General features: G+C 41.2%; 2 protein-coding genes across 4 annotated transcripts in view; both read right to left on the bottom strand.

The window, feature by feature from the left end:
* Positions 1-24,227, bottom strand: part of CHST9 (carbohydrate sulfotransferase 9) — a 245,202-nt gene that overhangs the window by 13,524 nt on the left and 207,451 nt on the right. For all 3 annotated transcript variants that reach the window (XM_082355531.1, XM_082355532.1, XM_082355533.1), the window contains one exon: positions 12,234-12,271. In XM_082355531.1, the coding sequence (XP_082211657.1) occupies positions 12,234-12,271 (38 nt within the window). The remainder of the gene's footprint in view (positions 1-12,233; positions 12,272-24,227) is intronic.
* Positions 1-24,227, bottom strand: part of AQP4 (aquaporin 4) — a 177,034-nt gene that overhangs the window by 59,698 nt on the left and 93,109 nt on the right. The window contains exon 2 of the mRNA XM_082355549.1: positions 12,234-12,271. The gene's annotated coding sequence lies outside the window, so the exon portion shown is untranslated. The remainder of the gene's footprint in view (positions 1-12,233; positions 12,272-24,227) is intronic.

Genomic DNA, 24,227 nt, shown 5'->3' with positions numbered 1-24,227 from the left:
CTCAGCTTTTATGCCTCAGAACAAAGCTCCTTATTTTCACAGTATCTTTATTTCCTCTCCTGCTTCTGGGAACACTCCTGTTAGAAACATCTATCCAGACTTGGTGGTTATGGAGTGATGATGTCTTCACTCCATGCCCGGTGGCCTTTTCAAGAGAACATATTTTATATCTTGGTATTTCAGTGGCTGCAAATCTGGGAAAACACATAATATGTGGGTACTTCTGAGCTGTGCATCTGGATCAGGGATGAAAGGAGGGAAGTTGAAGGTATCTTTCAATCCCTGATAAACTCCCAGTGACCAGTGAATCTGGTGCCCATGACTTTTTATCAACAAGACACTAGCTCTATGACTCTGTCTCCATGGGGATTTATACACTGAGGAAAAAATGTCCATTTCTTGTTGTGAGTAATAGGACCCCTGAGTGCTGAGTCGCAGCATCTTCTACTGCCCCAGATTCATCAGCAGGACCATGTCTCCTCCGGACCCTAGTATAGAACTCATTTTCAGCAAAGTCTAGTTTCCATGTTCTAGGTTAGTAACTTATCAGATGGTTGGCGCAAAAAACAGAAACCAAAAAGTTTTGTGTATTGCATTCTGGTTAATTTCTCTGGGGTCCTATCACCCTCCAGGTGGTTGTCTCCAAGGTAACTGGTATCATTCTGCTCCAGTGATCTCATCTCTTACCTCCATCTAGTCACTTTCCTGTTGGGTGTCTTCTTCAAGGTATTTCCAGCCCCCAGCCCCGCATGGCTACAGAATGAGGAAGACAATCGTGGTGGTCTACAGGTGCTCAGACCAATTTGCAAAAGAACCCCTGAGTGCCAAGGTAGGTTGTGAGACACACATTTCACACCTATTTCAGCCCAACAACTTGTGAAATGCGAGGGAGACCAGACTTAGTAAATTTTTACTCTTATTCATGCTTTACTTGCAACTTTCAACTGACCTTAAATTAGTACTTTCTACCAAATCAACCTCACTCACTGGAATAAGATATCTAACCGATCAGCTTGGGGTAGTTGACTCAACCTCCCATGCATAAAAGAGAGATAATAATGCCGACTTTATGGAGTTGTGAAAAATAAATGGAACAAATACACAATGCCTGCCATGTAGTATATACTCATTAAGTGTGGCTTTTAACCGCAACTTTTATATTTCTGCCAAGAGTATCACCTTCCTGCAGTAACCCTGGGGACCTTGCATTAATCTTTGTCTCAGATTGTTAATTCACTTCTCATACTCAGACACCAAACTCTATTCATTTTTTCTCTAAACTGTTCATTCCCACTATCAATGTATCACTTAGACACATTTTTTTCACGCCCAGACTATTGTCATAGCCTGCTAGCAGGATCAAGAGATGCATTCATTTGATGGGTATTTATTATGAGCATCTAATATGTGCCCTGTTTAATGGCATTGGGGCCAGAGGGGCAAACGACTCTGACAAGGGTCCTGTTCTCATGGTACTTGCCTTCCTGTGGGTGAAGGTAGATAACGAACAGATACATGAACAAAAATTTTGATGATCATACGTGTGATGCAAACACTAAAACACAGCGATGTGGCAGAGCGTGAGTGGCAGGTGGAGAGAGGGAAGACCACATGAACTAGGTGTCTAGGGAAGATCTATTTGGGAGAAGCTAGTTGAGCAGAGATCTGAATGACAAGAAGAAACCCCAGATCTGGGAGCAGAGCGTTGCAGGCTGGGGCAACGAGGGCAAAGGGCCCTCAAAGGGGAATGAGCCTGGTCAAGTGGAGGGACAGAGGGCAGATGGTTGTCGTGTAAGTGCAAAGGGCCTGGGGACTCAAGATGAAATCAAAGAGGAGGACAGGACCACATGCTGTAGGAAAACCAGGTCATGGAGAATTTAAGATTTAGGATTTAGGTCATGGGAAAGATGTAGGTTTTTATCAGAGGTGTAATATGAGCCACTGGAAGCTTTATACGGGGGATAACATGGTATGAAGCACATTTTATAAAGCTCACTCTGCTGGTCAAGTGGAGAATGGACTGGGGGCTGTTAAGAGTGGAAACAGTAGCCTGGAGAGAGACTGGTGGCTGATATCAGTGGAGAAGCAGTAGAAAGGAAAAACACAGGGTATGTGTGGAAATTGCTTACTGATTGATGACAAACATGCATCCCGAGCATTCGTTTTTTCAGGATTTCTCTTGTATGAAGAAGGGTGATTATCTGTCAATATTCATTGCACCATTGAGCCAATATGCAATGCATGAATCATCTCCGAGATAAGCAGATGAGGCTTTCTTGTAATCTTTCTATTTTGCTGAGATAATTTCACTTGCTTTGGAGTTTATGAGGCCATAAGTGGCTCCCATCTGTTGATGAACATATTTCTAAGAGTCATTTAGTCTCAAGTATGAAATACTTGAGGGGAAGTTAAATTGTAACTTTTATATTCCGTGTCATCTTGGTAACAGAACCAAAATTGGAAGCATGTGTTCAATTTTGGTCTTTCATTTTCAAAGCTTTAGGTCAGGCAAAGAATTAATTTCATTTGTTTACAAAGCAGATTATGCCTAATAAAATCTACTTTGTTTACGGTCACATTTTAGTCAATCCATTGCCTTAGAAAATGAGAGAAATCTGATTGGCTAATTAGTCAACATAGTAAATGACATTATTCCACATCCACAGAACATTGGCCTAATTGAATTATCCAGTAATAGTATGACGGAAATATTTCCTTTTAATACATTTTGAGCAGGGCACATACCAGTGATGAAACAGTGAAGAATCTTGTTTATTCCAGCCTTGTTTGAAGATCGACCATAGAATATAACATAAGACTTCTATGGATAATAACTTTTTCCACATTAAGGAAAATAAAGCAAGGTAGCTTTCAGTGGGATCCTTACTGGTACTCTGAATTTTCACTACTTGTCTGTGCATCTTTTCCTTCCCAGAAATTTGTTCTCTGATAAGTGCTAAAAAACTTTACAAAAGAAAGTTTCAATAAAATTGGTTTTAATTTATGCATAATCACAGAGATAGGTTGGATCACTTTCTTTCTCTAGTGAGAGGTAGAAAAACTCTCCAGGACACTTTCTTTCACTCTTGAAATTCTGATGAGGACTGTTTCCTCAGCCAAATTCAGATACACACGAAAGTCTACACACAATATCAGGGATGCCCATGGGATCTGCCCTGAGGGGCCAAAACCATTTATATAGCATGGATTCTACAGAATTGTCTTTGTATTAATGACCACTACTTGTATTTTTTTTCTTTTGGGGCTTTTAGAAATATTTATTGTGGCCAAATGTTGGAAATAGTGAAATTCAAACTGTTGAAAATAAAAAAGAGTTACAATTTATAAATACAAAGGAAATAGCCATTTTAGCATCATTATAGGGAATAGAGCTCAACTTAAGCAATGATCTATATACACTATAAAAGTATTTCTGATCCCTTGATCACTACTTCTTTTATTTCTTTTTAAAATCAACTTTATTAAGGTATAATTTATATACAATAAATTGAGTTTAAAGTATACATTTTGATGAATTATGACAAATGTGCACACCTGTGAAACTACTGTCAAAATAAAGATACATAAAATTTCCATCACAACGAACATTTTCCTTGTGGACCTTTGCAATCCATCCTTTCTTTTGCCCCCAGCCAGATAAGGCAACCACTTATGTTTTTTGTCACTATAGGTTGTTTACATTTTTTGGAATTTTATATAAACAAAACCATGTAGTATGTTCCATTTTGCTTGATCACTACTTCTCAAAACACATTTTTTTATGTCCACAAACAACTTTTATTCAAAATGATGACTACGCTGGTGCCTCATTCACACAATTCCAGAAGAGATCAAGTTTTCACTTGAGTCCTTCATGCAGTTCTTTATCATGAGAAGAAAGAATAACATGGGTAAAATAGTTGAAAGGTAGATTTTAAAAAATACTGTATTTTAGAATGTATATTCAATCGTGATGACAAATGGGCTCTTTGCACCAGTTTGATCATAGCTTTAACCCAAGAAGTGAAAGAAAGGTTTTCTATAGGTAGGAGGTGTTGGAGTTACTGAATGTTGACAGGTCTCTACTCACTGGGTTCCTGGCTTGTAGAAGGTGGATACTGAGTTGCTACGTGTTGAGGAAAAATCCCAAATGATGGTGCTGACCATTTTGCTCATAACATCTGCTGAGCTGAAAAACTGCAGTTACGCAGTTATACCCATCTTCAGGTACAGATGTTAGCAAGTAGGAAGGGGTGTGATTAGAAATCTCAAAAGAGAGGAGGAAAAAGAAGAGAAACAGATTGACTAGAAATCATCTGTGGAATAGATTTCCCTGGCCTGTTGGTGACAACATCTTAGGTGGTGCGATTCATTTACATTAGATGGTAAATTCTCTATTTTCATTCTTTCTAATAGATGCTACAGTTTCAACCGTTTTAGAATCTTATATTTTCTCACATGAGTACATATACAGTGACACCTTATTACTAATAGTGAAGAACTTATGAAAGAGTTTTTAGAAGTAAGGTGCTTTTCTGGAAAACAGAAGAACAAGAGAAGGTTTTATAGTTGGTGAGAATAAAGGTTTCTACCTCAATTCTTGTTTTATGTCCATAATAATTTGGTCTGGGCTCTGCTGAAGTAACTTGCCAGTGGGCAAAAGATTATCCTAATGTATACTTTTTTTTTTAGTTTTTAATCTCTTTTCAGGTGACAAATAGTTTTTCTCTTAGACCAGATTCATGTGATTTTTCACTTAATTAAAAAAGTAATTTAATGCTCATCAGGAACCCCAGAGTAAGTACATGCTATCTTTTTAGTTAAAACGTTTTTTAAAAAAGACCTAACACATCATAAATATCTGTATTCTAGACTCTCACAACCAATTGCTTCAGTGCTGGTGTTAAGATTGGAGAACTGGTTAGGGTGGTCATAAGTGGGATCATTTAATTAATAGAAGAACTTCCAGAACAAGTAGTAGGACAGCACAATAGCGAAGAGAAAGGATTTCAGAATGAGATCCATCCACCTAGATTCAGATTCCAGCTCTGCCACTCATCATCTGTGTACCTTTAAATAAGGATATTTAAAGCAGCAGGGAACAGTGGCTGGTGCTTACACGGTAGGGTTGGATTGCCTGCTTCCATCCTGGTGTGTGATCTGGGGCAAGGCATTTAACCTCACTAAGGTTGACTCCCTTGATTTGTACCTGCCTCCCAAGGTTACTGCTGTGAGGTTTAAATGAGATAATTTTACGTAAAACTTCTCATAATGCCTACACACAGAAAGTTTATTAAACAATAATAATGCTAACCATTATTATTATTAATTTAGTGCTAAGCATGGCAGGACCTGAAAAATTACTAAATCTTTCAAGCTTGAGTTTCCACCTGTATAAAAAGGAGATTAAAATATGCATCCTCTTGGGGTTGCTGTGACAAATAAATGAGGTGGCGCATTACATGACTAGCAAAACTCTTGGTCACAATTATTCAGAAGCATTCTGAGTGGGAATGATCTTGAGTGGGAATGCTTAAGTGAGAATTATCTGCATATTTGATTGCTAACAGCTCTCTCAGTGAGGTTAATAAACCATTATTTTCCTCTTGGTGTTCACGCTTTTAAAACACCTGAGGGCTGTCTTCGCCTCCCTCCCTTTGTCATGACAATATATTTCCAGAGACTACTGTCTATTGTCTTTTTCCATAGACATCCTTACACAACGTTTTAACTTTCTTGGCTTCCGAATAAAGAGGCGAGTGCCAGCCCTTTGACACTTAGACCTGAGTATCTTCTAGTTATGAAGCCTTCTGACCTTTAATAAAGCCCATCTTTTACAGATCCTTCTTTGTTAACCACCATTAGTGCCACCACTTCTGGATCATTTCAGTCTTTCTTTTAAGCATTTTAAAAAGACTCATAAATTGGGTAGCTTTTTAAAAGCACAACTCCCAATTCTAGAAGGTAATCTTAAAAGAGAATGAGGGGGATGGGATCTTTACTAGCTCTATTCATGCTGAACCTGACAAGAGAAACTCTCTTTAGGTCAAAGTTGTCTCCTTGAGTGCATGGTCATTTTGGTAAGAATAGTGCAAGGTAATGCAATCCCACTTTAAATTTAGAAGTTGTAAAGTTCACACTACACTGAAAAGGGAACAGTGAATGACATTTCCATGTTTACATTCGAGAAAAAAACATCAGGTGCCAAGTCTTGACCCAAGCAAATGGTTCAGCGTTCTACAGGCAGTTATGGTATGTGGACATAAAGGTGAAATAAAGGTGTGGGTCCCCCTGCCCTTTGATTCTTTCATTCCCCAGCTGTGTGACCATTGTTCGTAGAGACCACGTGCAGCCTTAGCTGTGTCTTCTGTTTTTGGTTTAGATTCCTCACTTGGGAGGGCAAAGGACAACACCTAGTTCCTGCCTTATAAGAGTCAACGGCACACTACGTGTGAGCGGTCCAGGGTACAGAGAGCAGCCTGCCCGCATCCAGCAGTTCCTCTGGTTTCTAGGATAATAATTTAGTGAGTGGAAGAATTTACAGTGGACCAGGAATTGGTTGGATGCCTATGATGTGCAAGGTCTAACAGTGAACACAGAAATGAGCCAAACGTGATATCTTCCCTTTGGGACGGTACTATCTAGTTACAAAATCACATAGGAATATCAATAATTAGAATATAGAGTAGAAAATGCAAGGATCTATAGCAAAGGGGCAGAAAAAATAATATAGGTGCACAGAAGAAGGAGAGATTACTCTTAGCTCTGTGATGAGGAAGGCTTCATGGAAGAGGTGATATTGGAGTGAGGTCTTGGAATATGAGTAAATTTTGTAACTGCAGAGAAAGGGGTGAGTATGTTGGTAGAACAGTTTTAAATAGGACGCAATAGTTTTACATAAAGGAGCAGAATGGGAAATAAGTCTAGGGAGGCGGGGTGCATGCTCTCCAAAGGAGATCATAGGGCTTTGGATTTTGTACTCACAGGTTCGAATTTTGTCCTATAGACAAGAGGTGAGTGGGTTCCATCTTGGCTTCTTATTGGAATCACATGTTGAGTTTTTAAGTTGTAGATGTCTGATCAAGATCATCCTCAACATTTACAGGGCCTAGAGCAGGAGGATGGATGGAAGCCCACACACTGTATGTCTAAATATTCAAAAGTTTTAAAGTAAGCGATACACAAGACCCAGTCCTTGTTTCCACCCATGGTCTGCAGCCTGTCCCAAAGGACTGCTCTGGGCCTAGAAGCTAAAGAAGACCTGTCTCCCGAGGGCTACCCTGCCACAGAGGCCTGAGTGGCCCAATGGACCTTCAGGAGGAGGGCAGGTCAGAAACCAGACACAGCTGGGGACTCCTGGGCAGTGGCTGGACGTGCCCCCGTCAAGGATGGGATGATTCGGTAAAGCTCACAGGATTCCTGGGAAGGGCAGGTTCCCTCACCTCATGCCTCACTTTTCTGACCTGGGATTGCCAGGCAGCTCTAAGTACTGCCCAGAATTACACCTGCCCACTGCACCCATCTCCCAAGCAGAGGGGAGGGTGGAAGTACTGTTGCTGAGGAACGCCGTCTGCCTACACAGCCTCCAGCTTTGGGGGATGGGGCGTGGCTATGTTGAAACTAAAGCTTTTCTTTCTCTGGTTTCCAAGGGCACAGGCTGGTCTTTTATCCCCCAGCCCAACCTCACCCCAAAGGACCAGAGTGTCCAATTCAGCTGCTCCATCCCTCTCCGACATTTTGTGTGTGCTCAATTGGTCATCAAACTTTAAAACATGAGGCTGGAAAGAAAAAAGAAGTGTTTGTCGGGCTTCCCTGGTGGTGCAGTGGTTGAGAATCTGCCTGCCAATGCAGGGGACACGGGTTCGAGCCCTGGTCTGGGAAGATCCCACATGCTGCGGAGCGACTAGGCCCGTGAGCCACAACTGCTGAGCCTGCGCGTCTGGAGCCTGTGCTCCGCAACAAGAGAGGCCGTGACAGTGAGAGGCCCGCGCACCGCGATGAAGAGTGGCCCCCGCTCGCCGCAACTAGAGAAAGCCCTCACACAGAAACGAAGACCAAACACAGCCAAAAATAAATGAATGAATGAATGAATAAATAAATAAATATTTTTTTTTTAAAAAAAAAGTGTTTTTCTTTCTGTGCCTGTGATGCTCAAGGCCTCCGAAAGCACATAAGCCCTCTTGGCCTGGTCTAATAGTGAGGCCCCGTCTGAACCCAACCCCTGGCCCAGAATTTCTTGGGGGTGCATGTGACGTTGAGGGGGGAGTGTCTCAGGATCTGTGCTAACAAAGCTCCAGGGTGATTATAATGCACATGCAGCGTTAATAATCGCTGCTAAAAATGGGGGAGGCATTTCTGTTTAGTTATTGTTTTTCAGCAGAGGAGAGATGCCAGGTGATTGGTATTTCAGAAAGTGAAGTGGAACAGAATGCAAGGTGAATGGGATGGCGGTGAAGCAGTGGGAGAGCCGCCATATAGAGCAAACGAGATGAGGGCCTGGGGGGAGGAGAGGCCAAGGGCTGGGCGGTGGCGGAGGAGCTGGATTGGACAGGGCTCTGGGAGAGCACACCAAGTGCTGGCTGGTCAGAGGGACACGTGGAGTGGTGGAGGACTCTTAAGTTTCCAGCCTCGTATGAGGTGAATTGTGTCCCCCAAACAGATACGTTGAAGTCCTCATTCCTGGTACCTGTGAGTGTGACCTTGTTTGGAAACGGGGTCTTTGCAGATGTAATCAAGATGAGGTCATGGGGGTGGGCCCTAAGCCAATATGGCTGGTGTCCTTATTAGAAGAGAAGAGGCGCACAGCGAGGACAGCAACGCGACGACAGAGGCAGAGACCGAAGAGACGCAGCTACAAGCCAAGGGACCCCAAGGATCGCCGGCGCCACCAGAAGCCAGCAAAGAGGCAAGGAAGGATCCTCCTCCACAGGTTTCAGGGAGAGCTTGGCCCTGTCGACACCTTGGTTTTGAACTTCCAGCCTCCGGAACCAAGACACAATACATTAATGTGTTAGAGAGCATCCAGTTGGTGAGAGTTTGTTGCAGCAGTCTCAGGAAACAGAGCCATAAGCTGTAACAGCCGCCAATGGCGTTGGCTCTCTCTGAACCGGCCAATCAGCGAAGGCGAGCCTTTTTCATCACCAGCGCCAGAACTGGGAACGTCCCCCCACAACATGCACATGCTGCCCACGAGAAACCGAGCCCCATGTTCGGCATCCCTCTTCATCAACTAGCTGTTTAAAAACAAACTGTTAATTCTCTATGGGTTCCAGTGATCTGCTATCCCAAAAGGCATAAACAGAAGGTATTCATTTACTACAGGTTTCAATTGCCTACTATGTAAGAAGGCAGTTTCCAAAACTGAAGTCAAAAGTTTTTGTATTCAGTATTCCCATTCTCGTACTGACCATATGCTAATTTGATTTTGAAGGTATTTTTGGTAGTATTTTAAGGTATTATCTTTAATCTATCGTAGTCAAAATTATTCAGAAAAACCTACAGGAGACTTCATCTCTACAAGGCACATTTTTCGGAGAGGAAATCGTTGCAGCAATGAACTGCCAAAGGGACAGCTGAAAAAAATGGGTCATGCATTCATCTCTTTCTGGGACATGGGCTGCCTAGCGGTTCACTCACTGCTCATTTTTGTCCTCTTCCCGTAAACAAACTGCGTTCACAGGTTACTTAAAAAAGCAAACTAATCTCCCCAGTGAATTACACAGGAAAGAATTCGGCGTTCCCTCCAGAGAACTCAAATAGTTGTTTGTTCTCAGAGCTCAGGTGTGGTAAAATAGCTGTAGGCTAAAAATGCACGCTGGATATTGGCCAGTAGGCTAGAACCTTCCCTCCGCTCCAGCTCTGATTTCTCACATTAGTGTGCAACTCGTAGCTTGCTCAATGGAAAAAAAAAAAAAAGGACTTGATTTTCAATTTCAATTTAATTACACAATCTATAGTGCCTAGTGGGAAGGATTTCGGGGCAAGATTAACGCTCACCAGTGCTCTATTTTACATGCCTTTCTGATAAAGAACACTACTGATTATCCAAAGTGAGTATACAGAAATGTTTTTCAAGAGCCAGATTCTTTGGGTGGCAGAAGGGGAGTGTGGATCAAGAGGTACAAACTTCCAGTGATAAAGCAAATAAGTCCTGGGGCTGTAATGGCCAGCATGGTGACTATAGTCAATCTTAGCATATTGCATATTTGAAAGTTACTAAGAGAGTAAATCTTAAAGGTCCTCATCACGAGGAACACAAATGTTTTGTAACTTTGGATGGTGACAGGCGGTAACTAGACTTACTATGGAGATCATTTCACAGTGTACACAAAAATGGAATCATTATGTTGATTCTAATATAATGTTATATGTCAACTATACCTCAATTTAAAAAAAAATTAAAAAGGAAGGGACTTCATTTTGTGGCCCTTTGCCAGACTTTAGATAAATTAGAAGCGTAAGATGCTTCGTAGAATTGTATTCCCGGCACATTTTTGAGAGTGGGGAGCACCTCCCTACATGGAAGAAGAAAAGATAGAAATTCCATTGTAGAGTTAGAAATACAGCTGGCAGACACTGATTGAACAATACAACTATCTGTTCTGAGAATGACTATATAACTAATATACTTAAGACCCTTACCTCTTAAGCTAAAGTCCAAAGAATTTCGCTGTCCTACTGGGACTGGAAACCATTATGATTTTATCTGGCACCAAATCAATGTTTAAGATTATAAGTAATTATTTGGTGTTCTATTTTGGTGTCTACCTACTCTATTAGTTTAGCCAAGGGTAAAAAGAAGGAAAATACAGGAAATGAAAATCTGCCCCCGAGAAGTGGTCTTTATTTCTTGACCAACTGCTTTACCTTGTTAAGTTAATAAAGAAAACAGTTCTCTTTATAAGGAAAAGTATTCCCTCTGTGACTTAAATAAATAAAAATTGTAGCAATAAACATTACTGGTTAACTGTTGCTCAGCCTTACCAAGCTACTTGAGTATATACAAATAGTTGAAATACAACGTTAAAGAGACTAAGTTCAAAAGGCAAATAAACTATTTGAAACGAATAATTGACTTCAACATTGCACAGGGGTGGCATTTTCAAGTATTAAGATGGCTGCTACAAAGAGTCAATACAGTATTTACAATTATATTCAAAAGAAAAATGGTACCCGATAAGCCTTAAATTTTGCCTACTGAATTTGCAATATAGTATATTAGCCAAATGAATGAACCATTTTTTAAGCTCGATGAATTACAGGGCATCTGGCACAGATTAGGTAGAGCTAGAACTTACTTCGGTTGGAATGACAATGAGGACCAGAATTGGAATTTATTTTGAAGCCCATTAGGAGAAGATGTTGAAAAATGTACCCTTGACTGGTATAAATGTAGACGCGCCATTCTTCCCCTTGGCAAGGGTGAGTTATAATTTATGCCAGAGGAGAACAACAACAAAAGACTTGGAGATTCTGGTCTATGAATGAAAGCTGTGCATATTTTGCCATAGGCCAGTGTCTGCATTCCCTGGGTCTAGTGACACAGGCAGCACTGGGAGAAACTGCAGCTCAGCTGGCCCATGGGAAGAGGGTGGGATGGTGCAAGACAGGCCGAACTTGGTTTGGATATGTGGCTACATGTCTCAAACCCCTTAAACCGTTGTACAGAATGACTCCATCTACCGGTAAATATAAAAAATTAATCGAAAAAGAATGGATAAGGAATAGTGAGGCAGGCAGGAAGACACTGGCTAAATGTGGGTAGACGTCAGAGGCCAGAACGGAAAATCAACTTGTACGTTTCCACGGCTAAGGGTTTAGCTCTTAACTGTCTGGGAGGGAGTGACTGGGGGAATTAGAACTTGGGAAAATCACAGAGGAGAGTCACCTTAGTTAAGGGAGAAGCAGATAAAAGTATCTATTTGTAGCCATGATAGAATCAAAGAGAGATCATGATACGCTCCGAGGGATGCTTATGTCAGAACTGGCAGAGCCCACTTCTCACTGTTTCCCACCCTTGGGGAGGATGGTGAGGAGGGAAGGAATGAGGTGAGGGAGGCAAGGAAAGTGTATGATCGTTTACATAGGATCAATTTATTTGTTCTCAGAACCAATAACACGTGTATTGCTCATACCCAAGAACTAGCAATGCCCCCCCTTCTAAATATTTACAAATAATTATTAATATTTAAAGCAAAATTCTACATTACAGTTTATGAGAAATGAGGAAATACCTGGTTGGTGATATGGTCCTGGATTTTTTCTCTGGTCTCTGAAAGAGAAAGCAAAAAAGAAATTCAACATTAAAGTATGAAAAGGAATAAAATACTGTACTGGTCTTGCTCTGTTCTCACTCAAAACTCCAAAAGAACTCTCCAAGCAAGAATGTGTATCACAATAGGGACATTTATAATCACTCCAATAATTGGGATGAAAAAAAAAGTCAAAACCGAAATAAACCACATTAGGCAAAGATAACAGAAAATGGAGTGGAAATCCGGGAAGGGTGATACCAGAGAATGTATTAAACTTTGGCAGAGAAATGGTAAAGAGATGAAAGGACCAAAGAAAAATTTGAACCACAGCCAGTCAAGTCAAAGGTTTACAAACAATGACAACCTGTTCAAGCATAATATTAACACTGAACTCAAGGAACCTTGAGGACCAGGCGAGGAGATTTAAAGTGGTGGATGGCAGAGGTGCTACTTTTCTCTGACCTATGAAGATGATAAAGACGTTCTTATGTTTTGGTACTGGCAGAGACTAAAGTACAAACCAACAGTTCTATTAATGGTATCTTGGTCAGGACAGAAACAAATCAGAGTAACATAACATATGAAAAGCAACACAGGGGTATAAATAATAAAGACTCTAAAATAATAAACCTCAGTCATTGCAAAAATAGCCTAAAAGTGATCAATATCATGTGTCTTACATACAAGGAAAAAAATCCTTAGGAATAATCAATAACCAACAAACCATCAGGAAAGAGAGGAAAGAAGACATTTCGTGGCCCTGCAGTTATTTTGTGCTTGTGAACATCTTGGTATGGTACGTACACTTTATTAAATGTGTCCTTTTAAAATTTTAATTAAAATGATTGTGTAGTGACATGCATTTATAAGAAATAATACAGACAGATCCCCTGTACCCTTTACACCGGTAACATCTGGAAGATCTATAGTACAATAATATCACAACCAGGATATTGACATTGACATAGTTGAGATACAGAATATTTCCATCACCACAAGGGTCCCTCACGTTGCTATTTTATAGTCACATCCATTGTCCTCCCGCCTCCACCCTCTTCTTAACTCCTGGCAACCACTCATCTGTTCTCCATTGCTATCATTTTGTCATTTCAAGAATGTTGTGTAAATGGAATCATACATTTTATAACCTTTGGGGATAGGATTTTCTCACTCACCATAGTTCTCTGGAGAGTTATCCAGGTTGCTATGTGCATTCCTGTGCATTTCTACCTTTTTATTGCTGAGTAGTATTCCATGGTAAGGATATACCAAAGTTTGTTTAGTCATTCACCTGCTGAAGGACATCTGGCTAGTTTCTAGCTATTGTGAATAAAGCTGTTATCAATATGTATGTACAGGTTTTTATGTGAACATAAGTCTTCATTTCTCTGGGATAAATACCCAGGACTGCAATTGCTGGGTTGTATGGTAGTTGCATGTTTAGTTGTTTAAGAAACTGTCAAAACTGTTTTCAAAAAAAGACTTGTAATGAATAAGTGATATTTACCAGTCAGTTGAGCAACTGATAATAAGTATATTTGGAAATTTTACTAAGTGTTCAGCACCAGGTTAAGTGTTACATGGGATGCAGTAGAAGAATAAGGAGTCCAGAGAATGGAATGGCTCTGTTGAGTGGGATCTTAAATCTAGTCACTGTCACGAAATACCAGGGGCCAATCTTGGAGTTTCTAGATAATAAGAACCAATTTTCTTCATTTTTTTTTTAACGGTACTGCCCAATCTGACTCTCTTGATACATTTTAATATTTAGATTTCCTTTGTCAGATAATATGCAGAGTGTTTAAAGAAGACTGTTTAATGGTTTGTGGGAAAAAAAACTTGCCTTTTGAATTAAATCACCAGTATGGCCAAGAAGAGGGGGAAGAACATTCAGGAAGGAGAGAGCCAGTGGGTCCAAAGCACAGAAAGGAAGCCAGTGTGGCCGGAGGAAAGTAAGGGGAGGCCAGCGTGGTGTGAAACGAGGCAAGAAACATACAGCCATGGTCATGTAGACCATTTGGGGGAGATTTATGATCTTCCCCAAAGTAGAGGGAAGTCAGTTATTAAGGGGGTGTAGCCCAGGATGTGAGTAGGGGCACGGGAATGCCTTGGTCAGACGTGCATTTTCAGAGGACCACTCAGGGCTGGTTGCTACCTGGGGAATAAGCTGGAGGTGACATCAGGGGCAGCAGTAGCACGAAATCTTAGTTCTGTTTCCTTAGGAACCAAGGGAAATCTGAAGGAATTCAAGTGAAAAATAAGAGCCCAAACAATCAAATAATCATAACCTAATCACGCAGCAGCCCACTGGAGTCTAGAAAATGGAGTAGGTGACAACCTGGCATCTAATTTACAGCTCTGTCATTTACTAGATGCTTGATTCAGGGCCAGCTACTCAATGTTCTGGTCCTGTTTGGCCATCTATAACAAAGAGTTAACAGTATTTACCCCTCTCCAGATTTGTGAAGATTAAATAAGTATGAATTTTGCAGGCAAAGGGTGAGAGAAGGGCATTCCAGGGAGTTGGGACAGGAAGAGTAAAGTCTCAGAGGCAAGGAGAGGGTGTGTTTGGGTAAATTGTGAGACATTCTGAGTGGCTTATATAGGATAAGCATACGTAGCACAGCAGGTGGCAAGGAAGGGGTGTGGGAAGAAGGTGAGACACCAGCTTTGGGAAAGGTGACTTGAGAGGTGGGGTGGAGGATGGATTGATGGGGAGGAAGAGGACCCCAGAGCAGCTACGAATCTGCTCCTCAGAAAAATGCCAACACACAGCAAAATGGGACAATGCAGGAGGCTAGGAGACCTCTGCAGCCATGTGCAGATTTGCAAGAATCTGCAGTTTCAAGTCTATTTTGAACAGCAGGCCCCAACACATGAAATAAAAATTTCTCAGATTCCAGCTCCTCTGGACCATTTTTCGTCCCTCACAACTAGACTCATCAGCTGTTCAGGCATTTCCCTAACTTAATGAACTGAAAGTATGAGTTCAATGTCTAATATATTTACTCTAAAAAAATATGATCCCTTCAAGATGGCAGATACCTCCTGAATGCTGGGTGTGCAAAGACGCACACAGCAGGGCACCCACCCTCAAGGTCAAGGTCAAGTGGGAGAGAGAGGTAAGTAGAGATAAGTGGCAACACTGCATTTTAAGTGTTTTAATAGAGTTTTATGAATGACACCGTGTGAGAACACAAATGAAGAGCAACCAGTGTGGCTGATCTTGGGGAACAAATAGGTTTCCGGGAGAAATATTGCCAACAACCACTCTTTTTTTTTTTTTTTTTAATTAATTAATTAAATTATTTTTGGCTGTGTTGGGTCTTCGTTTCTGTGCGAGGGCTTTCTCTAGTTGCGGCAAGCGGGGGCCACTCTTCATCGCGGTGCGCAGGCCTCTCATTATCGCGGCCTCTCTTGTTGCGGAGCACAGGCTCCAGACGCGCGGGCTCAGTAGTTGTGGCTCACGGGCCCAGTTGCTCCGCGGCATGTGGGATCTTCCCAGACCAGGGCTCGAACCCGTGTCCCCTGCATTGGCAGGCAGACCCTCAACCACTGCGCCACCAGGGAAGCCCCCAGCAACCACTCTTATCCTTCCTTTTGGCTTATGCAGAAATATGTCACGAACAACCAAGAACCACCCTTTTTAAAAAAAATATTTATTGATTGATTTATTTGGCTGCTTTGGGTCTTAGTTGCAGCACACGGGATCTTCTTTGTGGCATGTGCAATCTTTCATTGTGGCAGGCGGGCTCTTTGTTGTGGCACACGGGCTTCTTTAGTTGCGGCACGCGGGCTTCACTCTAGTTGTGGTGTGTGGGCTCTAGAGCACGTGGGCTCAGTAGTTGCGGCATGCGGGATCTTAGTTCCCCGACCAGGGATCGAACCTGCGTCCCCTGCATTGGAAGGTGGATTCTTAACCACTGGACCACCAGGGAAGTCCCAAGGACCACACTTCCTACTGATTTTGTATTGGCCTTTTACTTAATGGAGTTTAAGAATATCTTCTGGATATAGGCATGTTTGAACAAATTCTTAGAGAGAGAATGAATACAAGAGCTTAAAAAAAAAAGATGAGATAGGACCTATCCTTGGGATGTAGGAATCGGAATAATGAGCAGGTGGAAATTGAATCAGGTCTTCAGAAATGGCTGGAATTTGGAAGGCATCATGAGAATGACAGCTCTGACTAGAGGAGAGGGTTTTGGGAGAAATATTGTTGCCCAGGGTGACCTGGAAACAAGTCAATTGCCTTATGTTTGCAACAGTAGACAATCTGGGGGCAATGATGGTTTCTTTAGCAGAGGTGGAATATGAAGGAAAATTATACATTGGACAGAGTAGGGAGAGCAATTGGAGAATACATAGGGGGCTTTGGTGGGTGGATAAACTAGGTGATGGATTGGGGCCTAGACCAGGGAGGTCGAAACGGGAAGGAAGAGAGAGAGAGAGAGAGAGGAAAATCAAAGGAGCGCATGGAAGAAATGTTTGAGAGAAATTGGTAACAAACAGATAAGGGGAATAAAGATCGGAAAGAGTCATATCTGGCTTATTTAGTCACTTAATCAATAAATATCTGATCAGCTACCATATGTCACATATGGATACTAAGCTCCGGGGATTCAACTGTGACCAACACAGGCCTGGTCCCTGGCTGCTCCCAAAGAGCTTGCTGGCTTGGTTTCCTGCTTTTCTGACATTGTCTACGTCTGGACTATAGTCTACTTTTAGCCTTATCCATTCTGTAGCGATGCTCAAGCTGAAGGTACCACATGTGAAATCTTAAGACAAGGAAAAGAAGGTGAGGTTACGAATCTCTTCCTCTTTCTTGGAGTGCAAATACGCCCATTGTATTTCTGTGTATTACATACGGTAATTTGATATTCTACAGCTGCCAGATTCTGGAATATCACATCCCCCCTCCTCTCCATTAAAGGATATTTTAGGAAGGAACATGAGAATTTGGGGAAGAGGACCAATATGATGATCTGTAACAGGGCAGATCTGGCAATTTGGTGAACTAGGGCCCTGTCTTTGTCTTGCAAAAGAACACAGAACTGTAAACATTGCTTATGCAAAGGCTCAGGGACCAGGAATAGTTCAAGGGAGCAGAAGATTGGAGCAGGGGAGAGGTTTCAGAGCAGTCCGTGGGCAGGAGGGACTCAGTGTCTTCAGAATCTATCTACAAGTCATGCCGTCTTTTTATAGCCACTGCGTTGTTGCAACCCATCAACAGGTCTCCCCTGGATGGTGACATCAGCCTTCTGCGGGTCCCTGCTTCCACACCTGCTCTCCCTAAACTCCTTACTACATCCTATTTGCCTTGCCCCATCTGCTTCTTGCCCATCTTTCCAACCTCGCCTTGCTTTCCATTCCCTCTCCCTTTCCACCCTCCAATCACTTTGGTCTTATGTGAATTTCTGGTCCTTTTGACCTCTGGTCCTTTGTGCATGCCACTGTCTTTCCAATTTGGCAGGGCTAGCTCTTTCAAATTTTCAGGTTTCAGTTTAATATTAAGACCGTAGGGCTCTTCTCTGGTCACCCCATCTCCTCTTGTGATTCTTGATCTCAGCCCTTCGTTTATTCCTTTCCCAGCACTTACCACAACTTGCGATTGTTTTGTCATTTGTATGTTCGCTTGCTTCTTTGCTTGTTTCTTCTTCTATAGTGTGAGCTCCCTGAGGTCAGGGACCCTGCCTATCTTGTTTTTGTTTTTTGTTTTTTTTTAATTTTGTCTTTTTAAAATTTGCTATTTTCTGATTTGAGACTACAGTACATAATCCTTAAAGTTTTCAAGTAAAAATTCTGGCAATAACATTTTATTAACAAGACAAGATCTCTTATGAGGAAACTACATTTAAAAATAGAACAAGAAAAAGTAATAACCATTTTTATGAGGCGGCTGATTTTAAGTGTAAGAGCACTAAAGAAAAGGTTTAATTTTCTATATCTTATAGCAGTGGTTACTAACACTTAAAGAATGTGGGTCCCTTTAAAATATCAAGAAAAATTAAAATATCATGACAATTGCTTATACTTTTGTTATTTATTAAAGATGTTTTATAAAGTGTCTATAAATTCAACACTGCACAAAAAAGGAATCTGTACCTTTTTTAAAAATCTATTTTCTTGGGCTTCCCTGGTGGCGCAGTGGTTGAGAATCTGCCTGCCAATGCAGGGGACACGGGTTCGAGCCCTGGTCTGGGAAGATCCCACATGCCGCGGAGCAACTGGGCCCGTGAGCCACAATTACTGAGCCTGCGCGTCTGGAGCCTGTGCTCCGCACAAGAGAGGCCGCGATAGTGAGAGGCCCGCGCACCGCGATGAAGAGTGGTCCCCGCTTGCCACAACTAGAGAAAGCCCTCGCACAGAAACAAAGACCCAACACAGCCATAAAAAAAAAAAAAAAAAAAAAAAAATCTATTTTCTTCTATGTTTTATTTATTTTTTTAAATTGATTTTTTTTAACATCCTTATTGGAGTATAATTGCTTTACAATGTTGTGTTAGTTTCTGCTGTATAACAAAGTGAATCAGCTATACGTATATACGTATGTCCTCATATCCCCTCCCTCTTGCGTCTCCCTCCCACACTCCCTATCCCACCCCTCTAGGTGATCACAAAGCACTGAGCTGATCTCCCTGTGCTATGCGGATACGTCCCACTAGCTATCTGTTTTACATTTGGTAGTGTATATATGTCCACGCCACTCTCTCACTTCATCCCAGCTTACCCTTCCCCCTCCCTGTGTCCTCAAGTCCATTCTTTATGTCTGTGTCTTTATTCCTGTCCTGCCCCTAGGGTCTTCAGAACCATTTTTTTTTTTCTTTTTGGATTCCATATATATATGTTAGCATACGGTATTTGTTTTTCTCTTTTGGACTTACTTCACTCTGTATGACAGACTCTAGGTCCATCCACCTCACTACAAATAACTCAGTTTCATTTCTTTTTATGGCTGAGTAATATTCCATTGTATATATGTGCCACATCTTTATCCATTCATCCGATGATGGACACTTAGGTTGCTATTGTAAATAGAGCTGCAATGAACACTGTGGTACATGACGCTTTTTGAATTATGGTTTTCTCAGGGTATATGCCCAGTAGTGGGATTGCTGGGTCATATGGTAGTTCTATTAAATTGATTTTTGTTGGAGTATAGTTGATCCATCTTTTTTATTGTTGTATCCAGGGCCCAATGCTGGCATACTCTAGGTGTTCAGTACAAATTTACAGAATGACTGACAGTATTTTTGATTGGGGGCAGCTTGTACCAGTTCCCATATTTTAAGGGCAGCTGCTTCTGGCTCTTGCTCCCTAGTGAAAGGAAAGGTTCAGTGGCTAAAACTCACTATATGGATCACATGAAGTCCTGGAGTTGACTACTGATAAATTCTGGCCCATACCAAATACTTTTGTGATGGCAGCCATTTTTGCATTAGTTCCCAATGGATTTTCCAAGGATTTTAAAGTATCCTAGTAATAGTGATTATGTCTAATGTTCTTTTTCCCTCCTATTTTATACAACATCTGTAGTAGCCTAGTTCTGTATTACAAACCTAGTAAGTGTTCAAAATTGTGGAAATTGAAGTGAAAGACTGAGAATTAATTCTAGATAACTTACAAAACACCATTTTTATACTTTTCCTGAAGGGTAACAATATTTTAATTGTCCTTTTAGTTTGAATTTACCCAAATTTCCACCGTTTTCTTTCACTAAACTGTTATTTACTAAAATAGGGTTTCTTAGCACAGTTACAGTGAAGATTCAGGCTTCTGTTTAATTGAATTGTGGAGTTTGCAGAATTAGGGACCTTGGGTGGTGCAGTACCGGGGTAGACTTGACCTGAGTGCCCCAGTTACAGGTAGGAACCCAACACACAAACTTGGGCTGTGTCTTGGGATGACAAGACAGACAGGTCGGATACAGTTTCCCTGGCAAAAAGTCACAGTGAGTCCAGGATTTGTGGTTTCTATCCAAATAAGGAGGAGGTAGGTGATTTTAGGTGATGTAAGTGGCAGGGAACATATCCATGTTTTGAAGGGACTTAGGGACCAGTCCATGAACAACTCAGTTAACAAGGTAGAAGCCATGCTGGGGACTGAAGGGTAAGGCAAGGGCTGATTTAGAAGGTAACAGGGTTGGATTCCAGTTACTAAGGTCAGAAAGTCAGTTGAGGATCATGGGAACTCGAGCCAGATGGACCACTTCTGTGAGATACAGCAATTTAAATATGAGAAAAATGATCTCCTCCCTTGAGCTATTAAAACCCTAATAAATTAAAATATATAATTATATAATTATTTTGTGGCTCTAGTGGTTATGATTGAAGCTAATGATAATTTTTTCTCTTGCTCATGGATAGTCTTAGCCTGGTAGAGATGTAAATGTTCCCTGGCTGAGATAAGAAAAAAGGAGGGAATCCCACTTAAGGAAAACCTAAGTCATTCCTCAATTTATTCAAATCATATTTGAGAAAGAGGAATGGAATTTAGGGGATAAATTGTAACTGCATAAGCCATTGCTAATAAAAGATTAAGAAGTATGTGGTTTAGCATCTTTTAATTATTTTTTCTAGCATCTTGAATATACAATGTTTGAAATCTCTGGTTGGATCAACATTATTTTGCTCAGAGGTTTGTGGACTTTGCATACTGATTCTTTCCTGTTTCCAAGTACATTTGCTTTTAGGCTATTTTTATTCACTTTAAAGGAATTTTAATAACTTTCTGTTGACAGCATGGACAGCTGGTCTTGAGAATTAAAGAAAATTCACTTGCTGACTGAGGAAGGAAGTGACATCAATGAGCTTCTAAAGTCAGCCCAGAGGGGGAAATTGGCTTGTGAGAGAGTAGCCTTTCATGGCACTGTCTTTATCAAGTGATGCCTTGAGATGCAAATTGATGTATCAATCAAACCTATGGTGCCTACCTTCAACCAACTGAGTGCAAAGTGAAGGAACAATGCCCTGCAACACTGAGGAGGAAAAGGATGAGGGGTGTAGGAACCCAGGGACTAAGTGAATTATGCGAGCTCATGATCCCCTCTCTGGGCTGATGCTTCAATCTCTGTCAAGCCTCAGTTTCTTTGTCTAGAAAATGAGTTTGATGTAATCTGTTGGTTGAAGTCAGTCCATTTCTGTGACAGATGCCTAATAAGACCATGTACTAATAAATATAGTGGAGACATGTTATCTCACGACTTTGTCTCAAAGAGTGCTCTCAATATTTTTTTATCTCCCGCTGAGAGTGAGTTAGAAAGAGGGATCTTTAAGTGTCATTTGTAGCTACTACCTTGATTCCTTGATAGTTCTAAAATTGGCATTCATTGTTTATAACTCTACTGCAGAAAAAGTCAGGCACCAAATGTGGACTTTAAGTAATAATGACCATACTAATAGCAATTATCATTGTTGTAATAACGAATGACTTAATTCTTCACCACCGTCAGAGACTTTGCCTCTGGAGCTGCAGTATCCATTTTTCAAAGGTAACTGCGGTGCAAGTGGAGTGCGTGTGTATGTGTGGGTTGCGTCATGTGAGTGTACATGTATGTGTGTATACACACACACCTGGGCAAAAATGAGGCAGAAAAGTACCTGGATACATTTTATGGTTATTAGCTGAAAAATTAAAATTGCTGATTTTTTACTTCTTAGCTCATTTTACAGAGTGTTTGAGTGATGGCTCAATAACAGTTAAATAATCTGAGTTTGAGTTAATCTAGAGTCAAAATGGGTTTTATTCAGCTCGTTGATAGATGCATTAATGTTGGCTTCTTTTCCTTGTCAATAAACATATTTGGGGATTCAATTAAATTTTCAAATTTTATGAGCTTATATATGTAACTTGAACCACTCAAAAAATATTGGTTATGTAAAGAAAAGAGCGATGAGCTCTCAACAGCCATAGTCTTCATGTTAAAGGATTTTCAGATTATCCCCAAGCAAAACTCACTCATCTAATCCTACAGCAATATTTTAATGAGCATCTATTCTGTACATTATGCTTGGTGTTCTGGAAGTACAGAAGTAAAGGAAGCAGGATGAGCACCCCCAAAAATAACAACATGAAGTCATGGAGCTGTAAGAGATCTACTAGTAAACTACATAGGTAGTCAGATCAAAAGGTATTTAAATCTTGATACAGTAGAAACGGTGATGGGTTCACTTTCAGACTTTTCTCGTCTTGGCTTTGCCACTATCAAGCTGTATGACATTTAGCAAATAACTTCTCTCCTGTAGTCCTTGCTTTATCCTCAGTGCATAATGACAATGTTGCAAGTACAGATGGTCTCTAAGTTTGTTTATAGTTTAAGTTCTTTGGCCATGAAAAGCATCAGGGAGATTGAAAATTTCCATAGAAGTGGCACAAATAAAAAAGAGGTTGTGTTTGGTGGGGGATCCTGAGGATGCTTCATGGAAGAGACAGCATTTGATCTGGGGAGTTATATTAATAAAAATAGATTGGAGAAAAGGTATTTCATCTGAAAGGAAAAGCATGAGAAAAAGCACAGAACCAGGAAATGCATGGGGTGTGTACGAGGAGTAGTAAATAGTTCTGCTTGACTTCAGTGAAGTCTGTATATTAGCGAGTAATCAAAGGCAAGGCAAAATGTGTGTCATGGACCAGTATCGTGGAGAGTCCTAAATACTTCAGGAGAGATTTTGACATTTATTTGGTAAGGGAGCTCTAAAACATTTTTGAGCCAGAGAGTGATCGAAACTGTTTGAAGAAGATGAATATAACAGTGCCATGGCTTGAGCATGAGAGGTGCTGGTACGGAGATGGCATAATGTGGGTGAATGTGAGATACACTGTGTGAGTAGAATGGGACTTCATTCAGTTGGAGGCTGGGGTGGCAGGGCAGTGGAAAGAAGGGAACTAAAGATGATCAAGATCTTGAGCTTGGTTGCTTGGGAGAAGGTGCTCTTAATGCAAAGATGGAAACAAGGAAATAGGACCAGTTTAAGGAAGTAAATTTGGCGAGTAATGGTGGAGGTGGAATGATTAGATCCTTTCAACATTTGTTAGGTTTAAAATACCAGAAGGACATCCTGGAGGAGGGCAGTAAGTGAGATCAGGAAAGAGGTCAATACCAGGCAATCTTCTGCAGAGAGATGCCCAGGGAAGCTACAGAATGCAAGACTCTTTTTAAAGTATATACAGAGAAATAATGCCCAAATTAGAACTTTGGGAAACAGTTGTTTTTTATTTATATTCAGTGATGCCTCTTTAGGTAACGGAATGCAGATTTTACATCGTCTGTGGTGAACAAGAGATGCTGTCTCTAAGCTATCCCAAGGATTTACTATCAGGAACTGGCAAGTTAGAAGTTTGGTTTCAGAGCTTAAGTTCTCTCTGGTCCTGGATTTGAGTCAAAGGCTTTGATTCTGACACCAATTCCGTTGGTGTGTTTTTCCTTTAACACACTAAATAATTAACTGAATTCTTCACAGATACTGACTGACTGTCCACAAATTTAACTCACTTCTGACACCTACCCCCCTTGAGATAGAGTCAGATCCTACAGGCTAAGGGCTCAGTCCTAGATGCCTGCACACACAGCCCGGCCCCTCGACACACACGTGCGCGTGCACACACACACCACACTTCAGATGCCAGCTGCAAGTCCAGCTTGCCTCCTGGGCTTCTGACCTACTGGCTGTAGATCAGAGGTCCTCATGACCCTTTCCTTGCATTTGATTAATTTGCTAGAGTGGGGCTCACAACTCAAAGAAACATTTTACTTACTAGATCACCGGTGTGTTACAGAAGGATATAACTCAGGAAGAGCCAATGGAAGAGATGCATAGGGCGAGGTATGGGGGAGGCAGGGAGAGCTTCCCTGCCCTCTCTGGGGGTGCCATTCTCCCTAAACCTCCACTCCTTCGCCAAGCGGGAAGCTTTCTGAACCCCAACCCTTTGGGTTTTTCTGGAGGTTTCAGTACATAGGCATGGTTGATTAAA

The sequence above is a fragment of the Balaenoptera borealis genome, assembly GCF_965194805.1.
Source record: "Balaenoptera borealis genome assembly, chromosome: 14".
NCBI lineage: Eukaryota > Metazoa > Chordata > Mammalia > Artiodactyla > Balaenopteridae > Balaenoptera > Balaenoptera borealis.
This window is presented reverse-complemented; position numbering and strand designations above follow the sequence as displayed.